Here is a 25,048-nt window from a genome sequence, read left to right as displayed (position 1 = left end):
GTTGAGAGCAGTGGAGTCATTGCTAAGGTTATTCCTCTTAAATGACCAATCATAAATGCCTTGAATCAGAAAGAATTAATGTTGGCTGTAAAGTTTGTAGGATGAGTTTGCTGACTCAATGTGAAGCAGAGAAATTACAAAGTCTATATAGCTTTATTTTGTCATGTGGCTAAAGCAGAGGCCCAGGAAGTGTTTTAAGGAAGAGTTGATTCTCAGTAAATATTAGAAAGGGAGGAAGCAGAGACAAGGAAGGTGACTGTACCTGTTGGTTTAGATGCCGTGATCCTGCCGGTGAGAGAGTTTTAAGTAGACAAGTGCCCTGTGCCCACACACCCCCTCCCTGCCCATGCCCCGTGCCTTGCCCTTCAGACAGTCTTCAACACCTTGGGTTTTATTCTCACTTCTTACAATAGCCTATGGGTCCAACGCATGATGATTCTAGTTGCCTTTCCAATTCCATCATGGGCTATCCTCCCTTTCACTTAAACTTTGGGCCAGTATTTCAGTTCTTTGACCTTGCCAAGCTGCTTCGCACCTTGGGCTATCTGCAGAAATATTCCGTTCACATAACACCACCCACCACACCAGCCTTCCTTGAAGCTGGATCCTTTGATCAGCTGAAAGGTTACATCCTTGAGAGCCCTTCCCGGGTCATTCTACCCAAGTGAGTCTTTGTCTCCCTGTATTCTTTGCGCTCATCAGATCCTGGTCATGATCTTCATAGATTGAATGTTTCTTAAGGTAAGAGACCTTGTATCTCATTCATCCTTGTTGACATTGCTTAGGGAAGGTCTCAGGGAAAAAGCTTATTTGTTTTATAAGAAATAGATATGAGCTAAATGAACATAGAGACAGAGCCCAGAAATGGAGGGAAATCAGGTCTGCAGTTCAGAATCATGGTTCTGCTGGCTGCACCAAGGGGAGACTGAGCGGTGTGACTCAGATGGAGGGATGTGACACCTCAAAGCCTGCAGGGGCCTATTTTTCCCCTGACCTGGCCACTTTAGCAGTGTGGAAAGATGTATGCCTTACTTACAAAACAAAATAAGGGGAAACCAGATTTCATTTTTACATTTTACAGTTTTTCTTTTTCTCAGAAAAAGTATCACAGAATCACACAAGATCTCCCAGACTTTTGTTTTGGTAACAAGGATTGGGATGATGTCTTAGATTTCATTTTGCAAAACTCTGTAGCAAAGGCCAAAGGATCCATATTTTATAACAATTATGGGTGTAAGATCTTGCCCAACAGGCTTTCTGTCTCTGTCCTTGATCTCCTTTGCCAAAATAATGTAAGTGTACAGAAATATTTCTGTATATTTCAACGTATGACTGCTGTAATTAAATCTGTAGATTCTTCGTTCCATTAGACACCTTTTCTATAGGAGGCTCAGTGATTTGTATTAAAACATTGTTATCGTTATTGTTCATGTGAAACATGAAAAGAATTGTTGAGTGAAACTGAGAGTTTGGCCTTTGAGGAAGATTAAATTGTGAGCTCACGCTGGAGGAACTGCAGTTTACTGTTGTTTTTCCTTGTCTGTGCTCACTGTTGTCCCACCTCCTCTGCTTTTGGATATAATAACTCCTCTATAGGAAGTGTCTCTGCCGGCCACATCCAGAAGCCCACAAGCTGCCTGGGTCATCTGGTCCCCAGGGAAATGCACTATATTGGGCCATGCTAGCATGTTTAGGTCGAGTAGAGATTGTATTATGTTCAGGGGAGGGTTTGCTTTCATGGTGGACAGCAACCGCCTCTTCTCTGGGCCACTCACATGTGCATTCTGCTGCTGGGAAAGGTATCAGGTTCCACTATCCAAGTCATGCTTGCCTGGCAGGCCTTAAGCATTCTACTTTTGGGAAAAGTTATTATAATTTCCTGAAAGGATCAGGAAATACAACTGTTGTTTCTTAAACATCTGTTTTAAATCTGTTGATTTCATGTCATGGGGTGCTAACATGTTAACAAGCAGGTCTCTTCTTGTGGTCTATATGTGTTTAAAACTGGGGAAAGGGCCTCCCTAGTGGCCCACAGGTTTAAATCTCAGCACTGTGAAGCTATCTTCAGCCACTGCAACACAAGTTTGATCCCTGGCTAGGGAGCTAACCCACATGGTACAGCAGACCTCTCCTGTCTCTCCTGCTGCTCCCCTCAGCAGTGTATTTCAGTCAATCCACATGTTCTGCTCCCCACTTTGTCTCTGGTAAACCCTCTCTCCATCCCCTGCACCTCTGGCCTATACCCCACTTCTTGTGTGCACAAATAAATAAAAATAAAGAAACCTAGGGAAAAATAAAGTTTCACAGTGCTGGTTTTGGTCAACACATTCACCAACTGGAAAACACAAACCTTTATCAATAGCAGAGAAAGAATCACTGGATTCTTAACACACATAGACTCTAAAGTCATGTAATTTGAAAAACAGTGTTTTATTGTGAAAGAGCTCTCAAGGTACTTGTAAAGCTAATCTAATGACGATGATGTCTCAATATTCTTGAAATAAAATGTAGGGGAGTCTGTGCTTCACCTTGAATTCATTTGGACTGCTACTTTAAGATTGTGCCCATAAGCATGTGATCTTTAATGGGCAATTCTTGATCATATTTGATTGCGACATTGCCTGAGCTTTGAAATCTCACACATGCTGTCAGCTGGAACAAGAACCTCTGAAAGTTGCCAGGTAGCAGCAATGATGCAAAGATCTTTATAGATGGCCTCTGCCGCCTCCTTGCTCCAAGGTTCCAGTAATGGATGATTCTCGCTGGTTCCACACTGCAGCTTCTTTACCCTCTAAGCTAGTCCCCCTGTGTGTGTGCAAAGCCAGTGATATACTCTGGAAGAATAGCAAGCTGGCTCAGGTAGTTTTGACTCATTTTTTTTGATTCATTGGGTCGACCTCACTGTGACAGAACTCGCTGTAAATAGTCAAGGTAATCTTTCTCTTAAAGGAATATCAGTATTTCCAGTAAGCTATCCAGCAAAAGAATGATGTAGCTTAATAAATTTTAGAGTTTTCAGGCATTCAGTCATATACAGTATTCTTCTTTGAACATCGTTCTCTCTATAGGGTCAGGGGATGACCCTATACCTCTTAATCACTTACAGTGCTATAAAAATACCACCAGGCAAGAGACAGGCCTGGAGTCCTTCAGTTCCATCTCACCCTCCAGCAACATAGGAGGATGAAATGGGAGCAAACCAGCCACTATCCACTGCTCTGCCTACCAAGAATCAGAAGCATAGACGTGGGGCCATGCTCCCAAGGTCAGGAAAATGCTCTTGAGACCCTTTGGTCAAAACTGAAAACTGGACTCCACAGACACAGCTGAGAGCAGGCAATAAGCCAGTGTTTACGGATGAGTGGACAGGCAAGAAAAGAGAACTCATGGATGAGTGGATGGACAAGGAAAGTCTGAGGAGATCTCTCTAGATAGGAGAGACTCTCCAAGGTGTCAGGGCTCGGGGACTATACTGCCGTTAGGATTGGGGTTTGTGAATTAAACTTTGTGGGCTGGGAAAGCAAGGAGAGTGGACTTGGCTAAAGTCCATTTATCCCACCAATTGTGTCCATTCGTGGTTTCTGGCTGTGAGCACATTCCGCTGAGCTTGGTGGTCACACAGTTCTCTGATGCTCTCCGATCATATTTGATCAAACTGGAGCCTACCAGCTCCAGTTTGAACCAGTCCAGCCTCAAGTTCTGTGACTCTTCTTACAGAGTCTGAACTCCTTTTTTCATGGCAGCTGTGGAAACAGTCCACAAATGCCAGGGCTGGGGGAAATGAGTTACAATGGGCCAAGGAAATTTATGGCCACAGATGTCCAGGCTTAGACTCCTCAGGTTTGTCTAATCTCTTGTTTACCAGCCTGTGGGAACAGCAAGCATTTGTCATTGAATTCTGTCTTTTACTTGTCTCAGTAACCTTCTTGTCTCAAGCAAAGTTACCTCAATAAAACACAACTTGAAAACAAGTTGTCCTCTCTGGAAATTTTGTAGTTGTTCCATTATACTTTAGTGACTGTTGATGAAATTAAATCCTCCATGACATTCTTCAAGTCACCACCGTATAGATTGCCTGTGTTTTCTTCCAGAAAACTTTGAGACTCATTTTTTTTGTAAAGATTTGCTTATTTATGCATATAGAACTGGGGTACAGGCCAGAGGCTCAGGGGCGGTGAGAGGCTTCACCAGACACAGAGTGGGGAGCAGAACAGGCCAACTGATGAAGTACACTGCTGAGGGGAGCTGCGGGTGGGTCAAGAGAGATATGCCGCGCCATGTGGTCACCTCCGGGGTGGGGATCGAACTGCAGAAGTGACTGACTAGCTTCACAGTGCTGCGCTTTAACATGTTGCACCACTAGGGAGGGCCCAACTTTCAAATTCTTTATCCTTGGTGATCTGAAATTTCATAGGAGTATCCTTTTCTCTACATTCTCACCAATAGTTGTCTTGATTTTTTGGTGATAGCTGTCTTTTCAGGGATGAGGAGACATCCCATGTAGTTTTGACATGACTCTCTTGGATTTTTGGCAATGTTAAACATTTTTAATGTTTTTGTTGTCCAGTTGAATGTTGTCTTGAAAAATGTTCAGGTACTTCACTCATTTTCAATTGTACTATTTGTTGTTAACTCACTGTCGAGTGATATGAGTTCCTTCTATATTTTGGATACTAGCCCCTTAAGTGATACATACTGTTTACAAATATTGTCTCCCCGCTGTGAGCTGCCTCTCCATTTGGTTTGTTTCCTTAGCTGTGCATAAACCTTTGGTTTGATATAGTCCCATTTATGTATGTTTATTGCTTGTGCTACCTAAGTAACATATCTAAAAAATGATTGTCCAGGTCAAGGTTAAGAAGTATTTACCCTGGGTTATCTCCTGGGAATTTTATATTTTTAAGTCTTACTTATAAGTCTTGAATCCATGTTTTAGTTATTTTTAGCATAGGGTGCTGGATATGGGTACAGTTTCATGCTTTTGCATGTGACCATCCAGTTTTTCTAACACCATTTATCAAAAAACTATTCTTTCCCTATTGTGCTTTTTGGGCACCTTTGGAAAAATTTCATATATGCATGTATTTATTTCTGAGGTCTCTGTTCTGTTCCTTTAGTCCATTTACTAGATTATGGCCTTTAGTTTTCTAATTACATCTAGCAAATTGGCCATTATTTTTTAATTTCATGAGATTGCCTTATCCCTTTCCCTTTCACTATCGCATTATATGAGTTCCTTCTTTTTTTAAATAACGCCTTATTCTGAGCCCTCCCTGGTGACGCAGTGGGTTAATGCACTGCAAAAGAAGCTTAAGCCACTTCTGCATGAGTTCGATCCCTGCCTGCCCTACAGGAGATCCACATGGCGTGGCAGACCTCTCCTGACCCGCCCACTGCTCCCCTCAGTAGTGTACTTCCGTCAATCTGCCTGTTCTGCTCCCCACTCTGTCCCTGGTGAATCCTCTCACCCTCCACATTTCTGGCCTGTACCCCAGTTCTGTATGAATAAATAAATAAATCTTTAAAAAAAATACACCTTACTCTTGATCAGCAATCTTATTCTCTTGTATATATTTCTGCATTCTGATTTATTTTTGTTGCTAAAAGCTTATCTTCCCCGGTATGTTTTTAGGTTTATCTGGATTTTTTTCCCCCTTATATTACAGAGTTTACTTGATAAGCATTGCTCATTCATGTGTGAGAATGAATCAGTGGAACAGCTGAATGAACATGAACGGGACTTAACACCCACTGGTGATTTTGGGGACTGAGCTGAGGTGGGGAGGGATGAGATGGCCTTGCACTTTGGATCCCTACTTGCCAGACACACAGCCCTTCGCTTGGAGAACACCCCCCCTCCCCAACTCTTGGCACCTTAGTCCACCTCAGCCTTTTTAAATATTTCACTCAAAGGGAAGAGCCTTCCCTAATTCTCCTAGCTGGGGTGGGGGGAGGTGCAGAGCAGGGAGGATGATGAGCAAGTAAATTGATATTTTACCCTGTAGATTTTATTTTAGCCCCTCCCCCCCCATTTCATTTTGAGGATTCCTAAGTCCCAGTCTCTGCAGATTTCTGCAGGGGCAGCAGGCACTCTCTTGGGCTCCATGTGAGCATCTCCCATCTACTTTTTTCCCCCAGAAACACAGGAAGCCCATTGTTCACTAAATGGTGCCCCACAGAGCCCCTTCCTTGTTAGGGGTATCATCATCTTTGTCTCCCTTACTTTAAAGAGATCTTGGGAAAAATGAGATGATGTCAACTCAGTTCACCATTACCTGATTTCCTAGTTGTCCTCTGTCTGGGAGGCTAAGCCTGTGTCTCTTCGTTGATGTACTTCTATATTCTGGATCCTTGTTTTAAGGTAGAAAAGCTATCATCTTTGACATTTCAAGCCTCTGCTTCCCTCCATTTATACTGAGTTTCTCTGTTTTCAGGTACTGACAACTCCTTCTTCTGCCTTTAAATCTTGGTATTTTCAATTTTATTTAATGTGTAGGTGTACAATGTTCTGAGTAATAGAGAAGTGAATCACCAAAAAAAAAAAAAAAACCACATAAATGGACTGAAAAATGTAAACAACTTAAGCTCCAAAGACTTATAATTACGTAAGTTTTCAACATCATAGGACAATTTAAAGTGCACATTTTTTGTGTGTAAGAAAAATCTTTTGACAGTTTCGGTGTTCCTTTCGCAGAGTGTTGAGAGTTATAGCTCTGTTTCTTTGACAGATACTTACTGGGTACGAAATCCAGAACAGAAATTTCCATGGGATATGTAAGCAGAAACACTATGAAATAATTGGGTAGGATTTAGGAGTTAAGGTAAAGCTGGGTCCAAAACCCCACCTGCCCCACTTTGCTTCCTCTAAGATGGTTGCTCTGAGTCTCAGATGCCTCACAAAGTGGTACTCCTGATACCCTCCTTTCTGGGTGGTTATGAGATAGAGCCATTTTGTGTCTAGCAAGAAATAAGCACAAAGCCTACTTTCAGTAGACATGGCCCTGGCTTTGACTGAGATAAACAACCTTTATAATGCTATTGTTTTCCATCTTTTTGAAGATTTGTGGAAAAATCACAGATATATCAAAGGTTGTGTAAATCAGCAAGTTCAAGTTGCCTTTAACGTGTCTCAGTCCCTAAGCTTTTGTTCCAGCTCATTCCAATGTGCTCAGGCTTGAGAATATCAGAAAAGTGAGCCAGGGCACCACCTTGTCAATATTTAGCTGCAATAAATTGACACAGGAATGACTCTTTGTGACTGTTTCTTTTGCCATTTCAATCACTGACTAACCTATGATTTGACAGGTTTTGATGACTCTCAGGTGTGTGTGTGTTAAAGCATCTATGAATCAAAGCTATTGTCCTTTCTTGTCCAAATGGAGATTTGCAGCTCTTTATTTATCTAACAAGGTAGCATTTAGGTTCTGGACATGTGGGATTCCATTGATGACATTCACATTGTTTCCAGAAAAGCCATAAACACAGGCAGTATATAAATATACAAATATTGCTGAACTCCTAAGAATGAATTTATTTCAAGTCTACTTGTTTACAATTGTTTTATAAACTGGGGAAAGAAAATCACTTCTAGCCTTTTGTTTAACATAAACTATTACTTATGGAGCCCTCCTCTCTCCACAGCACTAAAATGAACCAAACATACTGCTGCTGATGAGATGCTGAATTTTTAATTCATGCATCACTTAGCAAATTTGTTTGTCAGACCCTGTGCTTGGGTGCTGGGAATCCGATGGTGAAGAAACCAGACATGATTCTCACCTCTCGAGTTTACTGCCTACTGATGGAAATGGGTACTGGGTAGTCAGACATGGGTAGAGAACCACATTGGGGTGAGCGGGGAGGAGGAGGTGCGCTCGTGTTAAAGATTGGTGGGAGGTGATGGAGGACTGAGTTGTCTGCACAGGTGAGCCTCCTTCCCTGCTGAAAGGAAGACTAATCTGAATTATAAGGGGGAAAGAGGTATTCACCGTAAGTGGAAGAGAAAATAACATTCCAGGCAGATGCAAAGGTCCTGCAGTTGGACAACAGGGTGCTTTGTGAGAACTGAAAGGACAATGTGTATTGATAGAGATGACAAAAGCCAGCAGATATGTGAGGTAAAGCTCCAGTGGCTTCTCTTGTCATACTCTTACTTACCCTTTATGATTTTTTTGTTAAAAGATTTATTTTTAAGCATACAAGAGCTGAGGTGTAGGCCAGAGGTACAGGTGGTAAAGAGGATTCACCAGAGACAGAATGGGAAGCAGAACAGGCAGACTTATGAAATACACTGCTGGAGGAGCAGAGGAGAATACAGCGGAGGTCTGCCGCGCCATGTGGGTCAGCTTCCTGGCCGGGGATCGAACTCATGGTAAAGTGGCTGCGGATAGCTTCATAGTGCTGAGACTCAACCCTTGCACCACCAGCGAGGCCCTACTCTTTATGTTTTTGCTATCATTCACTTACTTATCCATCCTTTGATTATTGAGACAGCAAACAAATGTCTGCCCCTTGTCATTTTCCTGTGGGAGGCGCTATGCTAGGTACAGATGAACAGGGTGGAAGACCACAGCCCCTGGTCCCAAAAATCTCACAGGAAAGAGAAAAAGGTACCCAAGTGCTATGGGGTCACCAAACTTGGCCTGTATTCAGAAGGCTCATAGGTTATTGAGAAGAAGATTGGAGCAAGGCGAATATTTTTCAATTTTTTCTTACATCATTTTGTGCCTTTTCCCATCTCAATTGTAATCCCCATGGACTTCCCATCACCAGTTCACCTGTGTGCCATCACCATAGTCTGTGCATGGTTCCCTCACCCATTTTTGATCCCATTCCCCATTCCAGCCCCGTAAAATGTCTCTGCTCTATAGTTGTTCATTATTATTATTTCCCCCACTGGTCCTTTATGCTCCTGCTATGAGTGAGACCATCCGGTATTTTTCTCTTTCTTTCTGGATTATTTCACTAAGCATGATCCCTTCTAGCTCCATCCATGTTGCTGCAACAGGCATGAGTTTATCATTTTTGGCTGCTGAGTAATATTCCTTGTGTATATGCACCATATCTTTTTAATCCAGTCATCTACTTTTGGGCATTTGGGTTGTTTCTATGTCTTTCCAATTGTAAATAAAGCAGTAATAAACATGGCGGTGCAGGCATCTTTTTGAATCAGTGTTGTTGTGTCTTTTGGGTAGATACCTAGGGGTAGGATTGCTGAGTCATATGGAAGCCCCACTTTTAGCAGTTTGAGAAACCTCCAAACAGTTTTCCATAGTGGTTGTACTAGTTTGCATTCCCACCAGCAGTGCAGGAAATTTTAGTTATAAAGTCTAGAGGTAGATTTTAAAATTGTTAGGAATCTGGGGCCCTCCCTGGTGGCGCAGTGGGTTAAAGCACAGTACTGAGAATCTAAGGCCACTTTCGCATGAGTTCGATCCCCACCTGCCCTGGAGGTAACCACATGGCATGGCAGACCTCTCCTGACCCGCCCACTGCTTCCCTCAGCAGTGTACTTCGTCGATCTGCCTGTTCTGCTCCCCACTCTGTCTCTGGTGAAGCTTCTCACTGCCCCTGAGCCTCTGACCTGTACCCCAGTTCTGTATGCACATATAAATAAATCTTTAAAAAAATTTTTAGGAATCTGGCATTTATGGGACTTGGAACCAGACTAAATGGAGGGTAAAGGGGAAAATGTTTAAGTGTCTGTTGAGTCACTGGGGTAGGAAGTTTGGGCACCACTCAAAAAATAGGAGGAGGAGCAAATTCCTTCTCAGTATGTGTCTTTATTCAGGAAGCAGGCATATTTTACTTGTAGGGTTTCTACAGTACTAAGAACTAAATACGTGCCACAAATTTGTTCAGTGTTATTTTATGTTCCATAGATCTAGCAGTATTGGAAGTAGACCAATTGGTCACCAGGAATGTCAGGGAAGATATTAGGGAGCATGAGGTGGCTTCCATCCATATCTTGGCTGTTGTAAACAGTGTTGCAGCAGGCACAGGAGTGCAGCCTTCCTTTCAAATTAGTGTCTTTGTGTTCTTTGGGTAGATACCCAGGAAGCAAATTACTGCAGACCCATTTTTATTCTTTTGAGGGACTTCCACAGTTTTCCACAGGGGTTGGACCAGTCTGTATTCCCAATAACAATTGAGATGGTTTATTTTTCTCCACATCCTTGTCAGCATTTGTTTTTCATTTTTTGTTTGTTTTTAATGTAGATGATTCTCACAGGTGTATTGTTCTGATTTGCATTTCTGTGATGATGAACATTTTTTCATGTGTCTGTTGGCCATTTGCTTATCTTTGGAGATGCGCTTATTTAGCACTTCTGCCCATTTTCTGATGGGGTTGTCTTCTGTTTGTTAAGTTGTCGGAGCTCTTTGTAGGTCTTGACAGGTGCATGGTGTGCAAGTATGTTCTTCCACTCTGTGGATGGCCCCATGACTTTATATGGATTCAACCCCACAAATTATGTAGTTGATCCTCATTCAGGCTTTAATCCACACTTGGTAAGCCTCTTTTTTGCACATATGTTTTAGCATTAACTCTGCACTCAAATTATAACTCGTTGGCAGTCCCTAAAAAAACGGTTAGAGCTAAGCTAGTAGCATACAGGTAACAAATGTTGGTGCTAAATGAACATTTGCCTCTGTTATGTGCACACTGATATGGACAGCTGGATATCCCATTGTAGTGAAATATTGTTGTTAGTTAGCAAAAACAAAAAATAATTTAAAGAAGCTGATTAATCAAAAAGATCAAAAATGAAAACTATAAAAGTGAATCTCTCTGGGGTAATGAGGGTGCAGTGGTCACACAATTGATTGGTGTCTTTTTGTACCATAGGCTGTTTTAGATGTTTTTTATATATATTAACTCATTTTATAATAACCCTGTGTTGTTCTCTGTAGTTTACAAATGAAATCAAAGCACCGTGTGATTAAGTAAATTGCCCCAGATCACACTGCTGGGAGATATGAGTCAAGATTTGAATCCAGTCTGACTTTCAAAAGCCATGCCTTCAACCAATGTTAACACTTGACTGGGAAGTCTCACACTATCAAGAACTACATATTGGTGTTTCTTATCAATCTCTATACAGGAATATGCCTGGGAGGGGGTGGAATTCTAATCTTACATTGAAATTTAAACCTGTCTTTACCCTAGAGCCTTTACTCCCACTTGCTCCACATTTTGCCATTTCCTATCCATTAAATAGGATGAGTCAACACTTGAAAGTTGAAAGTGTGGAAGTGTTCTCCATAGTGTTTTTATTTTGGCGGGGAGTGGGGGCAGGCAGGGAGAGTTCTCAAAAGGAGCTATGCTCTGGGCCCTCCCTGGTGGCGCAGCGGGTTACAGCACTGCACTAAGAAGCTAAAGCCACTTCCACATGAGTTCGATTCCCACCTACCCCGGAGGTGACCACATGGCGCGGCAGACCTCTCCTGACCTGCCCGGTGCTCCCCTCAGCAATGCACTTCGTCGATCTGCCTGTTCTGCTCCCCACTGTCTCTAGTGAATCCTCTCACCCTCTGCATCTCTGGCCTGTACCCCAGCTCTATATGAATAAATAAATCTTTAAAAAAAAAAAAGGAGATATGCTCGATGGCTCTATGCTACTTGTCAGATGTAAATTCATGAAGCTTGGTTATCAGGCTTTGTTGACCTTTGTAGTGCTGTCAGATGCCAAATGGAAATTACAGAGACATCTATTTGAGGTATCTTTAATGTAATTATTTTTACTCTGTGTTTTTCCATACATATTTATTGCATTTTAAAAGATAGACAGACTTACAAGTTCAAGGTCCATCTAGTTCTTGGATTCTACTTCTGAGACTCACCTACTGGAATAGTAACAGTGCAGGTGTCAGCCCTGCTTGCATTGCACTTGGAACTTAACGAGATGCTTTCCCACGTGGTGGGCTGCATTTCTCTTGCAACATGTCCTGCAACGTCCCAGCACACCTAGACTTAGAGGGTCCCTTCCGAAGACGAGAAAGTAGCAGAACGTGAAGGTATAAGGGGAAGATGAACTCTCAGTGAGCATGGAATCTTTCTATATTTTAAAAAAGATTTATTTATGCATGCAGAGCTGGGGTACAGGCCAGTGGTGCAGGGGTGGTGAGAGGATTCACCAGAGACAAAGTGGGGAGCAGAACAGGCAGACTGACGAGGTACACTGCTGAGGGGACCAGCAGGTGGGTCATGAGAGGTCTGCCATGCCATGTGGGTCACCTCTGAGGCAGAGACCGAACTCATGCTGAAGTGGCTTAGCTTCTCAGTGCCATGCTTTAACCCACTGCGCCACCAGGGAGGGCCTGAATCTTTCTAATATTTTAAGAAAGTTGATTCTGAATGTGCAGCAAGCCAAAGGGCTTTTACCAGAAAGGTAGTGTGAGGTGATTCACAGTTGGAAGGACTATTCTGTCCACTGCATAGAATGATCTGTGGCAGCTGAAGGAAGTCCCAGACTCATCAGAGTCTGCTGGAACAGTCTTGTTGACATACATGGCAGTGGAGCATGGTGGTAGCAGGGGGTTGGGGGAAGGGTTGTATTCGGGTTGAAGAAAGAGCTGGGAGTTTACCAGTGGACTGAAAAGGAGATGGGGAATGGAGAGGAATGAGGGGACAGAGAGGTGGAGCAGGTATGGTGGGGTGACTTTGGGGACTGAGTTGATTTACAGACACCCAGTGAAATATCAAGTCAGCTATTGGTTATACTAGGCCAGAGGTCAGGGGAGAGGTAGGTTCCCAAAATTGAAGTTTGGGATTTTGTTATCCCTTGAACTCTAGGGTGTGTATAGCAAGCCCTAAGACTGGAGAGTGGAACTGAGGACTTTGAACTCTAGGGTGTGTATACTTTAGAGGTCAAAGCATCAAGGAAGAGCCAGCAATCAGCCTGGGAAAGAATGAACATTGATATCACAGAAGAGTCAAGAAAGTGGTCCCCAAAAATCAATGAACAAAGTATATTAGGAGAGAGAAATTGCTCAATGCACACGTGAAGTTGTTGACATACACATGTTGTAGGCAACAGAGTCTCTAATTCAGTAAGCCCTCGGAGGTAACCCACTGATCATGTGACCCTACAGTTCCGCTTTCCAATCCAATCTAAGTCTTCTTATAATTCTCAGTTGGATGCCTGTAACTGTATCTTTAAATTTCTCTACCTTTACTGGTCATAATAGAGTCCAGATGCCCAGCTGTGAAAATCCTTTTTCTGGCAGTGACATCTGGCTTCTTGGCTTCTCCTAGCTGCAAGTAAGGCCATAGACGCTGAATTAAACCGCATTAAGCAGTTGGGCTACTGGAGATTTAACTATTACAGTGACTAAGTAACCTTCTCTTCCTTGTTTTCTGCTGTGCTGTTTTATGGTGTGCCTCTGGGCACTTTCAAAACTTGATCTGTTTTTATTTTATTACTAATTTGGGGGAAATCCAATTATTTATTATTTTATCTGTATGTGGATATACTATATTTGGTTTGTATTCCTTTAAGTAATTGTGAGCTTTATCAGATGAATGTTGCTTCGTCTGGTTCAAGTTCTTAATTGATAATGTCTCTTTGAAGACATGTGAATAGAATCATATTTTTGGAATACTTCCTCTATACCTATGCTGTAGTCACTAAATACATGTGGTAATTGAGTCTAACAAATGTGGTTTTTTTGAGTGATGACAGATGTGTAAAACCCACACCAAGTTTCATACACATATTAAGTAAATAAATACATTTTATATTGATTATATGTTTAAAGTATAATATTTTATGTGTTTGTTAAAATATTCATATTTTGTCAGTTTTTCTAAATATTAAACAACTTTATCAATGTCTTTTCACGTGCTTCTGTTTACTCATTTTCACATTGTGGCAATTAGAAAATACTAAAATTACAAATAAGCCTTGGGTAATATTTCTGATGGACAGAGATAATCTATTTATGCCAGAGCACCATCATTAAAATCTGTTTCCAGGTATGAAGAAAATGCCTTCTGATTGCTGCATTGTAAGATTTCATCCTAAATATGTTTTATGGCATTAAAAAAAAACAAAACCTAACATTCAAAATTTTTCTTTGCAAAACAATGTGTATGTTCCCTGTGGCACTGTTTCCAGCAGCCCAGTTCGGGAACCAGCCTAAACTGTTGCCAGTGACAGAGGAGAAAACAGTGATGTGGTGTGTGTGCACGATGTAAGGCTACTGGCCTAGGAGGAAGCTTGCAATCTAGCTATTTGTGACAAAAGGATGGAACTGGAAAAGATGGTGCTAAGTGAAATACATCAGAAGGGAAAAGACAAATACTTCATGCTTTCACTCATTTATGGAATATAAAGAAACAAAACAAAAAAAAAGGAGAAAACTATGTCTGTGATCTATTATTCTAAAGCAGATAGTGTTAGCATCAGCGTTACCTAAATTTCAAAGGAAAAATACCCAAAAAAATTAAATTATGAAAAAATGATTCCTGGTCTAAGTTTTCTTTGACAAAAGTACAAAACAAAAAAAAAGAAAACCACATGTAACTACCATGAAGTGTTTTTATATATTCCTCTGCTTAGGCACATTTTTATCCAAAAAATAAGACCAATCATTATATATTATTTTGTGACTTTTAAAAAAGACTGTAACATGAATATCCTTGTAGATACCTTTCAGTTATAGCTAAAGGATATAGGATATATTCCTACAAGCAACGGTGGCTTATAATAGCAGGCTTTTATTTATTTATTTTTAAACACCCTTGTTTATTTTTCCACAATTTAGGATTTCTCCCCTCAGATCTGTCCCCATAGTCTCCCCCCACCAAGCACCCATATCCTCCACCACAGTCCATTGTGTTCTCCTCCCCTTCCCCCTCCTGAATGCCTCAGATCTACAGTCTGCTTTCAGAAGTCAGCCTTACAGTTTGTCTTAGTCTGATCCTTTGTAAGTGAAGCCATCTAGTATTTCTTTCTCCTTCTGCCTCACTTCACTGAACATAATCCTTTTTAGCCCCATCCATGTTTTCTGATGGGTCAGTAGTAGTCCGTTATGTGTATATACCACAACTTCTTGATCCACTCACCTTTTCTGGGGCATTTCGCTGATTTCCATATCTTGGAAATAGTAAATGGTGCTATTTACTATTTATTTATGTATTGAAAATAGGGCTGCCACATACATGAGAGTGCAGGTTTCCTTTTGAATTTGTGCCCTTTGGATGGATACCCAGGAGTGGAATTGCTCATCTACCATCTGGTAGGTCCAGTTTTAGTCTTGGGAGGGCTAGTAGTGATTTTTGAATCTTCAGTTTAATCTTCAGTTTTATTGAAACACCACACCATAAAAATTTATACTTGTTAACGAGAACACAATTCCATGGGATTTGGTATATTAAGAGTTAACCAACTGTTGCTCTTACCTAGCTTTAGAACATTTTGATCACCCCCAAAAAGAAATCCTGAGCTCTTTGGGAGTCACTCCTACCCCTCACCCCAGCCCCAGGCAACCATTAATCTGTTCTCTGTCTGTATGGGTTTGCCCATTCTGAAAATGTCACATAAACAGGATGCAGAACTGTGATCTTTTTCCAGGTTCATCCATGATATGGTATCTACCAGGTTCATCTATGATATAGCATCTGCCAGTAATTCATTCATAAATAATAATCCACTATCAAGCCTTATGTGTCCATTTATCAGCTGGTGTGCTTTGGGGTGGTTTTCACTTTTTTGGCTCTAATGAATCATGCAGTAACTACTTGTGTGCAAGTTTTAGTTGAATATGTGCTTTTGATTCTGTCACCTATATACCTAGAAATGAAATTTCTGGATTGCATGTTAGCTCCGTTTAACATCTTGAGGAACTACCAAATTATTTGTAGCAAACAGTTGTACACTCACACAGCAGTGTGGGCGAATCCAGTTTAGCCACATCCTCACCAACATAATCGTGACTTTCAACTGAGAAAAATAATCTGATCCTAGAAAGGATCAGAATCTAGTGGTGGGTAAAGTAGAAAAAATCTCTAAGATTCTATTGTGACCACAACCTACCCCAACACACACACACACACACACACACACGCACAGAGAACACCAGGCTCCTATATTATTGACACTTTGGGTATATTATTTATCTCTTGGCTTCAGTAAAATGGTGTACTAATAAAAGTAATTACCTTAAAGTTCTGTTAAATTTAAATGATAGTCCTAGTATAGCCTCAGGATATACATAATATTCTCTCCATACCTATAAATAATAGATGATGAGCCATTGTTAACTACTAAGATTATTTCAAAAGGTCAATAATTCCCTGCTTACTGAACACATCATAATTTTTCTCAATCAGATCTACTATTGGATTTGGGAACGTTTCAGGTATTTCACAATTATAAACAATCTGCTGAGAAGTAAACTTTTGGCTAAATTTTTCCCCCACATCCATGGTCATTTTCTTAGGATAATTCTATAAAGTGTTATTGCTTAGTGTATTTTTTATGATTTATTTACTTATACATACAGAACTGGGGTACATGCTAGAGGTGCAGGGGCAGTGAGAGAATTTACCAGAGACAAAGTGGGAAGCAGAACAGGCTGATGGAAGAGATACACTGCTGAGGGGAGCAGCGGGGGGTCAGAAGAGGTCTGCCACGCCATGTGGGTCACCTCTGGAGCCAGGGATTGAACTCACACTGAAATGGCTGCAGCCAGCTTGCAGTCTGCGTCCTTACTGTTGCACCAGCAGGGAGGGCCCTGCTTGGTGCATTTTAAAGAAATTTGAAATGCATTTCCTAATACATATTCTTATTTAAGTATACTGAAATTTTACCTTGAGAGATGTAATTGGGTACTAGGCAATATCCCTAGTACTGCTAAACTGGTCTTGTAAATCCTCACCTAGCTCCTAACAAATATAATGCAAACTAGAACTGCACTGGGCAGGACAACATAACCCTAGAATTACTAAATGAGAAAAGTTACAAAAATGTTCTCAGGCCATCAGATCTGAACTCTTGGATTATTGTGTCTTTTGTTCTCTTGCATCAATATCCTAATTAGACAAGTGGAAGAGATGTCAGTGAAATCAGACCCAGTGGCTATTTTTGGTTTGAATTTAGGCAAAACAAGGACTAAAATAAGGTGACCAAGAAACCTGAACAGTAGAAATGTCTTAAAGAGACATTCACCCAAGGCAATTTAATAAACAGCTTGGAAGAGATCAAACGAAGGCATTAGCTTTCCTCTGATAGGCAGAGGAAAGCTTCATGGTAACGGTAGGATTGTAGGAGTTATTTAAGATTATGTCTGAAGCTTGGTTGGATGGTTGAAAGTTCTGGAATTTGACACAGCTTGGGAGACTTAGGTTTGAGAAAGTGGAATGATTGGGATAGTTAGCAGGGGTCTGCCACAGAAAGACTTGTGCATTAAGTGCTTAGTGAATAAAAAGATAAATCAACAAGTAAGGTGCCTTCTGGTGTGCTAGCAAATGGTTACCAACCCACTCAAAAAAAGAAGTCCTGTATTATATGTTTTTTTGTAACATGCTGTAAATACCCCACCAAGGCAGATTTCAAATCTTAAGCTGAAATTTTACGAGTAACATGATTTTGTTACTCAAATCAGAGCTGGGAAGAGGTATATACCAGCAGCATAATCATTTCTCAACAGCCAGAATGTATCAGCTCCAGCTCAACCGCTTTTATTTGCATAAGTAGTTGTATTTGAATAATTGAGGGCATATTTTACTCAGTGAAATCCATTAAGAGTCCAGAATCTAGAGTCAACATATGACTTTGAGCACAAGATGCTTTGTTTTCTCTTAGGTTAAATGGCACATTGAAGTCTCGCTCTATGGTATCGCATGTTGTAACATGCACAAAAAGGAGTCACAAACCTCCCTAGAAATTCCAGAGGTCAGAGGTTATCCTCTGGGCTGTCAGCACATAAGCTACCCCAGAAGGACTGTTGTGCATTAGGGGCTTAGTGATGCTAGAGCAGGACTCCAGATGACCCCTCTCTGCAGAAGTGTGATTAGGTCTGCACAGAATAATGTGAAATCAAGAGATGATAACCATAAGTCGTTCCAGTTGTACTTAGGATCTTGACACTATGGCTTATAGAGGACAATTGCAAGGTGGTAACATTTCATGTATCCAGTAAAGCATGGGTTTTAGGTCACTTTTGTTCACATGAGTGAGTGACACGGTGACTCTCCAGTTCCTACAGTGGTGGGGAGACCCCAGCTGTAGGAGGGAGAAGTGACATGTCAGTGAAGCCAGGCCACCAGCCAAACATGTACAAAAAACCATTTTCCTCAGCAATCCTGCAAAGTACCTTCTATTATTTTCTTTCATTTTGTACATACAGAAGCTCCCAGACGTTACATTACTTGCCAAAGGCCATGGAATTTATAAATGCCCAAGCTGGGATACAAACTGGGACTGTCTGACACCTAAGTCTATGTTAAGAAACTCCCGGCTGGCTTAGGTCAAAGGTTTTAATAAAATTACAGGTATTTAATGTGTTAATTGGAAAGGATAGCCTAGCAGATTCCAGCGTGGGCAACACGAAGCTAACTGGGGTGTGAGGATTCAGGGGTGAAGGGTAGGGGTCGTGGCCAGGGTTACTAACAATCTGTCCTGCAGCTGTCCTGCGGAAGTGTGTCATTTCAAGCTGTGTATTTATAATTGCCCTTTTCGGTGTATAGCACAAGCCTGAATTAGGTCAACCACTCAGACTTCTGACAAGAAGGCCTCTTGTAGCTTGTGGCCTCCTTTGCATAAACTATAAATTAGATACTAAATTCCATAATGGCAGAGATTGACTATGCCTCTTATGCATCGGTATTGCTGAATCTCCAGTCTTCTCCTGGTGGCTGACGTGGGAGATGTGTAAACTGTGTTCAGTACTGATGGCGGGAATGATAATACTCAACAAGCAATAGCAATATTGTTTTCCCAAACATGAGGTCACGTAATCCCCACACTAACTCCATGAAGTGCATACTAGTCTTCTCCCTAATGTAGAGATTTTTAAAGAACATGGCTGAGGGAAATCTTGTAACTTACTCAAGGATACAATAATAAGTGGCAGAAAGTCAGATTAGAGTAGTAGCAGAACTTAGTTCTTAACTTTGGAGGAAAAGACTGACAATGTACTATTAAAATCAGATGACAGATTTCAGTGCCATGAAAGAGAGGATTTAGTTGTATGTCTAATACCTAGAACAACTCTTGGTAGTGCTTCATAAATATTTTCAGTGCACATAGATACATATGTATGTATCTATAGATATATACATATATGCACATATCTACATACACACACATATATATACACACATATACATACACATGCAAACAGGAGCGCATCAATGATTTCAGTAGGAATAGGAGCTACAAGTTCCTGGTTCACAACAGGTTTTGTTATTGGGGGAGAGAGGGAGAGAGTTGAAAAATTTTAATATAAGTAGACCTATATGACCTAAAGATCATTAATTCAGCAAGATACATGTTCCATATTTATCTCAGCATTTTTCACAATAGTCAAGAGTTGGAAACAGCCTAAATGTCCATCCTCAGATGGGTAGATAAAGGAGATGTGGTCTCTACACACAACGCACAGTACTCAGCTATTAAAAAAGATGAAATCCTGCCATTGGCAACAACATGGATGAATCTAGACAGTGTTATGCTAAGTGCAATAAGTCATACACACAGTCGTTTCACTATATGTGGTACATAAAGAAACAAAACCACTGAACTAAATGAATCAAAAATAAGCTTTTATACTGTAAGACCAAATTAGTGTTAACAGAAAGGAAGGGAAAAGATGGGCAAGCAGGATAAAATGGAGACTGGACTTCTGGTGGTGAATATAATGTGGTCTATGCAGATATTGATTTATAATGCTGTGTGCCTGGAACCTATATCATTTTAGGAATCAATGCTACAGCTCACTCAACAAATTCAAGCATTTATTCATTCACAAATAAGTGCCAGATACCTACATCAGAAACATGGCATAAATGGCTGACAATGAGTCCTTACCTATTACAAAATGCAAGGTTCCAAGAAGAAGAAAAAATAGCTACAATGACAGATGCCAGAGGAAGGGACAAGCGTGTGAAAGGGGAAGCCTTGGTGAAGTAGAGACAGTTGAGCTGGGAGGCTGAGTAGGGAATGACATGTACCATTGCCAACAGCTTTTGTAAAGTACTAGAAACTTTGGAGGAAAAGACAGATACTCAGTGAGTTTTCTGAGAAATGGTCTAGATAACCCTCATACCCAAACAGGGGTGCATAGGGCTTCTTCCATGCGTGTCTCCTCTGCTGTGTACAAAACCAGCCACTTTATTCCCTATTGCTCACTGTAGAAGAGTGGTTTGAAAATCAAAATCTTGAAAGTTATTTAATCCCTGGAGCTCTATTTAATTTGCTTTCTCTGACCTTGTGCTTTAGGAAGGTTGGGAGGGGTGGGGGGAGAAGCCTGTAAATTGAATAAATGCAGGTGAAAATTTGCAAACAATGTGAAAGGGAAAATTTAGTGAACCTAGAAGCACCATCTATTGAGGGGACATTTTACATTGGTTCCAGTAGAAAATTCCTGAAGCACAGCCTGACCAGTGGCCCAGGCCTACCTTATTCTTCATGCAGCTCTATTCCAACCTACTCCATGTTCCAGGATGATAAGGGAAAGAACTTCACAACTGCTATCCCAATGTCTCTTGTTGCAACTTAAAGTCATTTCAACTAAAGGCAAGATGTCTTCTTACTACTTTGACAAACAGAGGAACCAAGTTTTCCCTCTGCCAACCTCCTGTTCCACCCTCCCTCCCCCCCCCCCCCCCTCCCCCATTATCCCAGACTCCAAGAGAAGCTGGGCTGTGTGAGTAAAAGGGAGCCCAGCCCTGGAGCAGCTCATCCTGCTGGAGCAGCAGCTGTGGCAGTTGGTGCTGAAGTGGGTTAAGTCACCTGGCAGCGGTCTTCATCAGTTTCTGGAAATTTCTGAGTGAATTTTGAACAAATCATCAAACAAGTATGAAAGTCTTAACCACCAGCTAAGAGTAAAATGGACTCTATGAAAAGCTGAAGTACCCCCAAATAATTATATGAAAGAATGTTTCCACGCTTCTCCATGTGCGGTTGTCTCCTGAAGATGGGGCAGTGCCATTTCCTACCTGCCAGAAGCATCTATTCTACATGGAGATCTAAGGACATGTCCCAATCTCAGTTAAGGACTTGTTTTCCCTATTTTTTTTTTTTTTTGAACTTCAAATACTTTCTAAATTGTGTTAGCCAAGCATTGTATGTATATAATTAACTCAACGGTCCCTCTGGGCTCATCTAGCTAAACTTGTGAAGCTTAACTGAGCAAGACATTTGCTGATGTCTCTCCCGGCAGTGACACCCACGGAAATGAGTACCTTTTCAAGAGGAAACCAGGGAAATTTCTTTTCCAAATTGGCTTTTTAGTGATTTGGGTTGCTTCATAAATGAATCTGGTTGTGTCATAACAATAACGATCTAATTTTCTTACAAATAGGGAATTTGCAATTGGGAAAACATGGAGTGTGAGGGGGTGGATTTCCCTCCTAACTGAAGTTGGAAGACAGTTCTCCTTTTTTGTTTAATTGGATCTTTGAAATCCCCTCAGGGGAGAATGGCTCTCTGTGGACACAGAGTTGCAGAGTACCTTCCAGGCTGAGAGCCTATGCTGGACCTTCCTGCAATGTCATCTCTTCCAGGGAACACTATGGAGGGCCTGCTGCAGTTTGTCCAGAGCAACTTGCAAAGGACTGGGGGGAGGGGGCTCTTTTAGACTGTGTTGCTGGAGGCAGAACAGCCCTCTGCTTCCCTCTGCCTGTCTAGACAAAGTTGGCGACCGTTAGATATTTGGATTCTGGAATGGAGAAGTCAGATTTGATCGCAGGAAAGTTCTGACCGCTGCTCCCCTTCTGTTGCTCGTCGAGAGGGTTAAACTAGGCGCTGAGCAGCGCCCTCGTCCCCACTTTCTCCTTTCTGCGGCTTAGAACCTCAGACCTCGCCCTTTAACTTCGTCGAGGCAGCGCGTGCATCCCTGGAGGGTGAGCCAAAGGAACCTGGATCTAGACTTCCTGCCCACTTCCTGGCTGTACCTCGGGGGAACCTACTGTGCTGTCCTGGAGCGCAGGTGTTCCGAGAAGGCAGCGAGCTAGGAGCTCTGGGTGCTTGAGCAAGCGCGGCGTGGCGCGGGCGGGGTGAGGGTGGAGAGCGCCGCGATGCTTTTCACGTGAAGCAGCCAGCGAGCTGCTGGCAGCCCAGGTGCGGGTTCGCGGCTGCGTGCGCCCCACTGCAGCACAGAGCAGCCGCAGCCTCTGCCTCGGCCACCGCCGCTGCTGGGGAAGAATCCCCGGGCTGCTGACGCGGTTGGGAGGAGCCTCGTCTTTAATGCACCAGCCGCCTCCAGCCTCCTCGCGCAGCAGCGGCGGCGGCAGCGGCGGCGGCAGCGGCGGCAGCTGCGAGTGCACGCGTGTGGCTGAGGGTGAGTGCGCTGACGCCGGCCGCAGCGCCCAGCCCTGCTCCCCGCCGGCCTCCCTAGCCCCCGCCCGCCGGAGCCGCCCTCCCGTGGGACCTGCACCCTCCTCCGGGCCCGGCCAGCCTGAATCCTACCCCTGCCATCTCGCCACCGCAGCTTGGGTCCAGAAAGGCACCATTTTGTCGCGGCTGCCCGCTCTCCCAGGGGGAGGAGGGATCATTTTTGCATTTTGGAGCGGCTGCCAACGAGGGGGACCTGTTGGGCATCTCCCCAGCCCCGCTAGTGAGCGCCTTCCGGGCGGCGGGCGGGCGGGACCAGACCCCTCGGGGCACCGCGCATCTTGGCACCGGAGGCAGCGGAGGCAGGCGCAGCATCCTCGTTGGGAATTGGAGCTGGAGTGAGCGCACCGCGGGAGGAGCCGCCGCAGCCTCGGAGATCCCGAGTGGAGGAGGTGACAGCTCCATTGCCGGGTTTTTATTTTTCTTCTCTCCGCCTCCCCGTCTCCTCCTCAGGCTCGGACCATGGTGCAGTCCCACTGGCTCCCCTGCCCCCCTCTCCTGTGAGACTGGCTGCGGGGAGGGATCATGGATACTTGTCTGCCGGCTTCTGGTTCCCACGCAAGTAAGCCTGCTGTCAATGGAGGAGGACATTGATACCCGCAAAATCAACAACAGTTTCCTGCGCGACCACAGCTATGCGACCGAAGGTAACGCCAGCCCCGCCGCATGCCGCCGCCGGGCCGGGCGCAAGTTGCAGATCTGGGGCTTGGCGAGCAGTGGGGCGCGTAGTGGCCGAGACTCTCCGGACCCGGGGCTGGGGCGGGGACCTGGCTCCCAGGGGCGGCAGCCAGTGCGCCCCACGTCCATCCGGGCTCGGCGAGGCGAGCAGGCATTCAGCGGCAGGTGGACCCGGCGCCCAGGGGAGTTAAAATGGCCCTCGGGGATTAGGCTTTTCAGGGCGGGGCTCCCGGCTGGAAAATAAAAATGACCCCCAGAAAGCAGGTGACCTCCCTTCCCCAATGTTTGCTGGGGTCTTGAGGCAAGATAAAAAGGAAGGGGCCGGGAGAGATCGTGGGTCCTCCCCTTCCTGAGCGGAATGATGCTGTGTGTCTGGGCGGCTGCGAGGGAGGGCATGGTTTCATTTCCTGCCCGTTCATCTCTCTGGCCGGGTTACCTGCTTAGACAATCAAAACCCAAAGGGCCCCTTGCAAAAGCGCGAGCCCCTCTCCTCTCGGAAGTGCATTAACAAGGCATAAAAAGGTGGCCAGGAAACTGTTCTGGGCAGCCATGAGTCTGACACGTGCGAAGAGCGATGCCATCAGTGGGGCCTTTAAAAATCACCATTATGAATTCTGCAGCAGTAGTTTCTGCTGAATCAACAGCCAGCAGAAAGCAAGAGGGTTCCGTAAGCTAAGCTTTGCCAAGAAGTGGAATTGTCATGGCCTCCCCCCACCCAGTCCTTCCCATCTCCTGACTGTAGCCTTGGGGGAAGTGCTTGGGGTGGGAGTCAGCAGGTGGAATCGTCTTTTGTGTGTGAATCCCTCCATGCATTTTTTTTAATACCAAAACTTTTATATTTTTCCTTTCGATTTTGTACCTGTAGGCCTTTCTCCTTAACATTCATGTAAAGTGTTGCATTATCCCATTGCAATATCCACAAGGGGAAATGTTTGTAAAGAGCTTTAGGAAAATGTAGCAAGGTATGTTCTTCTAAGAGTGCCTTAAATTTCGGCAGGCTAAATCTTCTGTAATTACTCAAATCAAGACTACCAGAGACAGGTGAGGGGGGCAATAAAAGTTCAAGCTGGGAGAGATAAAAAGACAGTTTGGGAGTCAAGGTAGCAGCTTCTAAACTTCTGGAAGTTTTATATAGAAAGAATGCCTCCTGCCATTGAAGCTACATTGTCCATTTAGCATTAATATTGGAGAGCACCAAGCCTAACATGCCGGTGGTGCTACATAAGATAAAGCAGAGTTTCCTGAGTTCTGGATTAAGATGTTCAGTCAGTTCTTCTTCCATCCCAAGCACCGTACTCACTCGTTTTTGTTGTTGTTTATTTGGGTGATAACAATGTGGTCATAAGATTTTCTCAGTCTGAGTGCTTTGTTGCTGACTCAGTTACTGGGTGAGACTGCCATTAGTGCTGTATCTGAGCCTGCCATCTAAGAGAGAAGTTGGTCTTGAATCTGTTGGCATTTGGGGGACACTTTTTTTTCTGTTTGTAACAACAAAGAAAAGAGCTGCGTTTATATTTTCTTCTATATTGCAATGTACTTCCAAGTACCAGCAAAGGAAACTTACTGAGCTGGGAAGATGGGCAAGTTGGGGTCATGTATATAGGAGTATCATCTGTAGAATGAGTTAAAAATGCCATTCCTTATTGTTTGCAGGGACTTAGATGCTACCTAATCTTGGTTCCCATTTTATATTTTCATAAGAACTTGATGACTCTGGATAAAATGTCCAGGTAATGAGTTTTCAGCAAAGGGCTGTCCAAAAACCTTTCTAAAACAGCCTCTCTTCTCTCTTGCTCTCAGGCTCATGTGTT

General features: G+C 43.1%; 1 protein-coding gene across 4 annotated transcripts in view; it reads left to right on the top strand.

Moving 5' to 3' along the window:
- PPP2R2B (protein phosphatase 2, regulatory subunit B, beta) overlaps window positions 1-25,048 on the top strand; it is a 429,967-nt gene that overhangs the window by 123,000 nt on the left and 281,919 nt on the right. The window contains exons 1-2 of one of the 4 annotated variants that reach the window (XM_012727843.1): window positions 22,275-22,506; window positions 23,013-23,206. The exons of 1 other annotated variant lie outside the window; for it this stretch is intronic. In XM_012727843.1, the coding sequence (XP_012583297.1) occupies window positions 23,137-23,206 (70 nt within the window). In that variant the 5' untranslated portion in view covers window positions 22,275-22,506; window positions 23,013-23,136. Of the gene's footprint in view, window positions 1-22,274; window positions 23,207-25,048 lie in introns of those variants that run through there. 2 more of the 4 variants (XM_012727841.1, XM_012727844.1) reach the window with 2 other exon arrangements.

This window comes from Condylura cristata, unplaced genomic scaffold, assembly GCF_000260355.1.
Source record: "Condylura cristata isolate star-nosed mole 26May11 unplaced genomic scaffold, ConCri1.0 scaffold00021, whole genome shotgun sequence".
NCBI lineage: Eukaryota > Metazoa > Chordata > Mammalia > Eulipotyphla > Talpidae > Condylura > Condylura cristata.
Note: the sequence above shows the minus strand (reverse complement) of the source record. Positions and strands in the feature narration are given on the sequence as shown.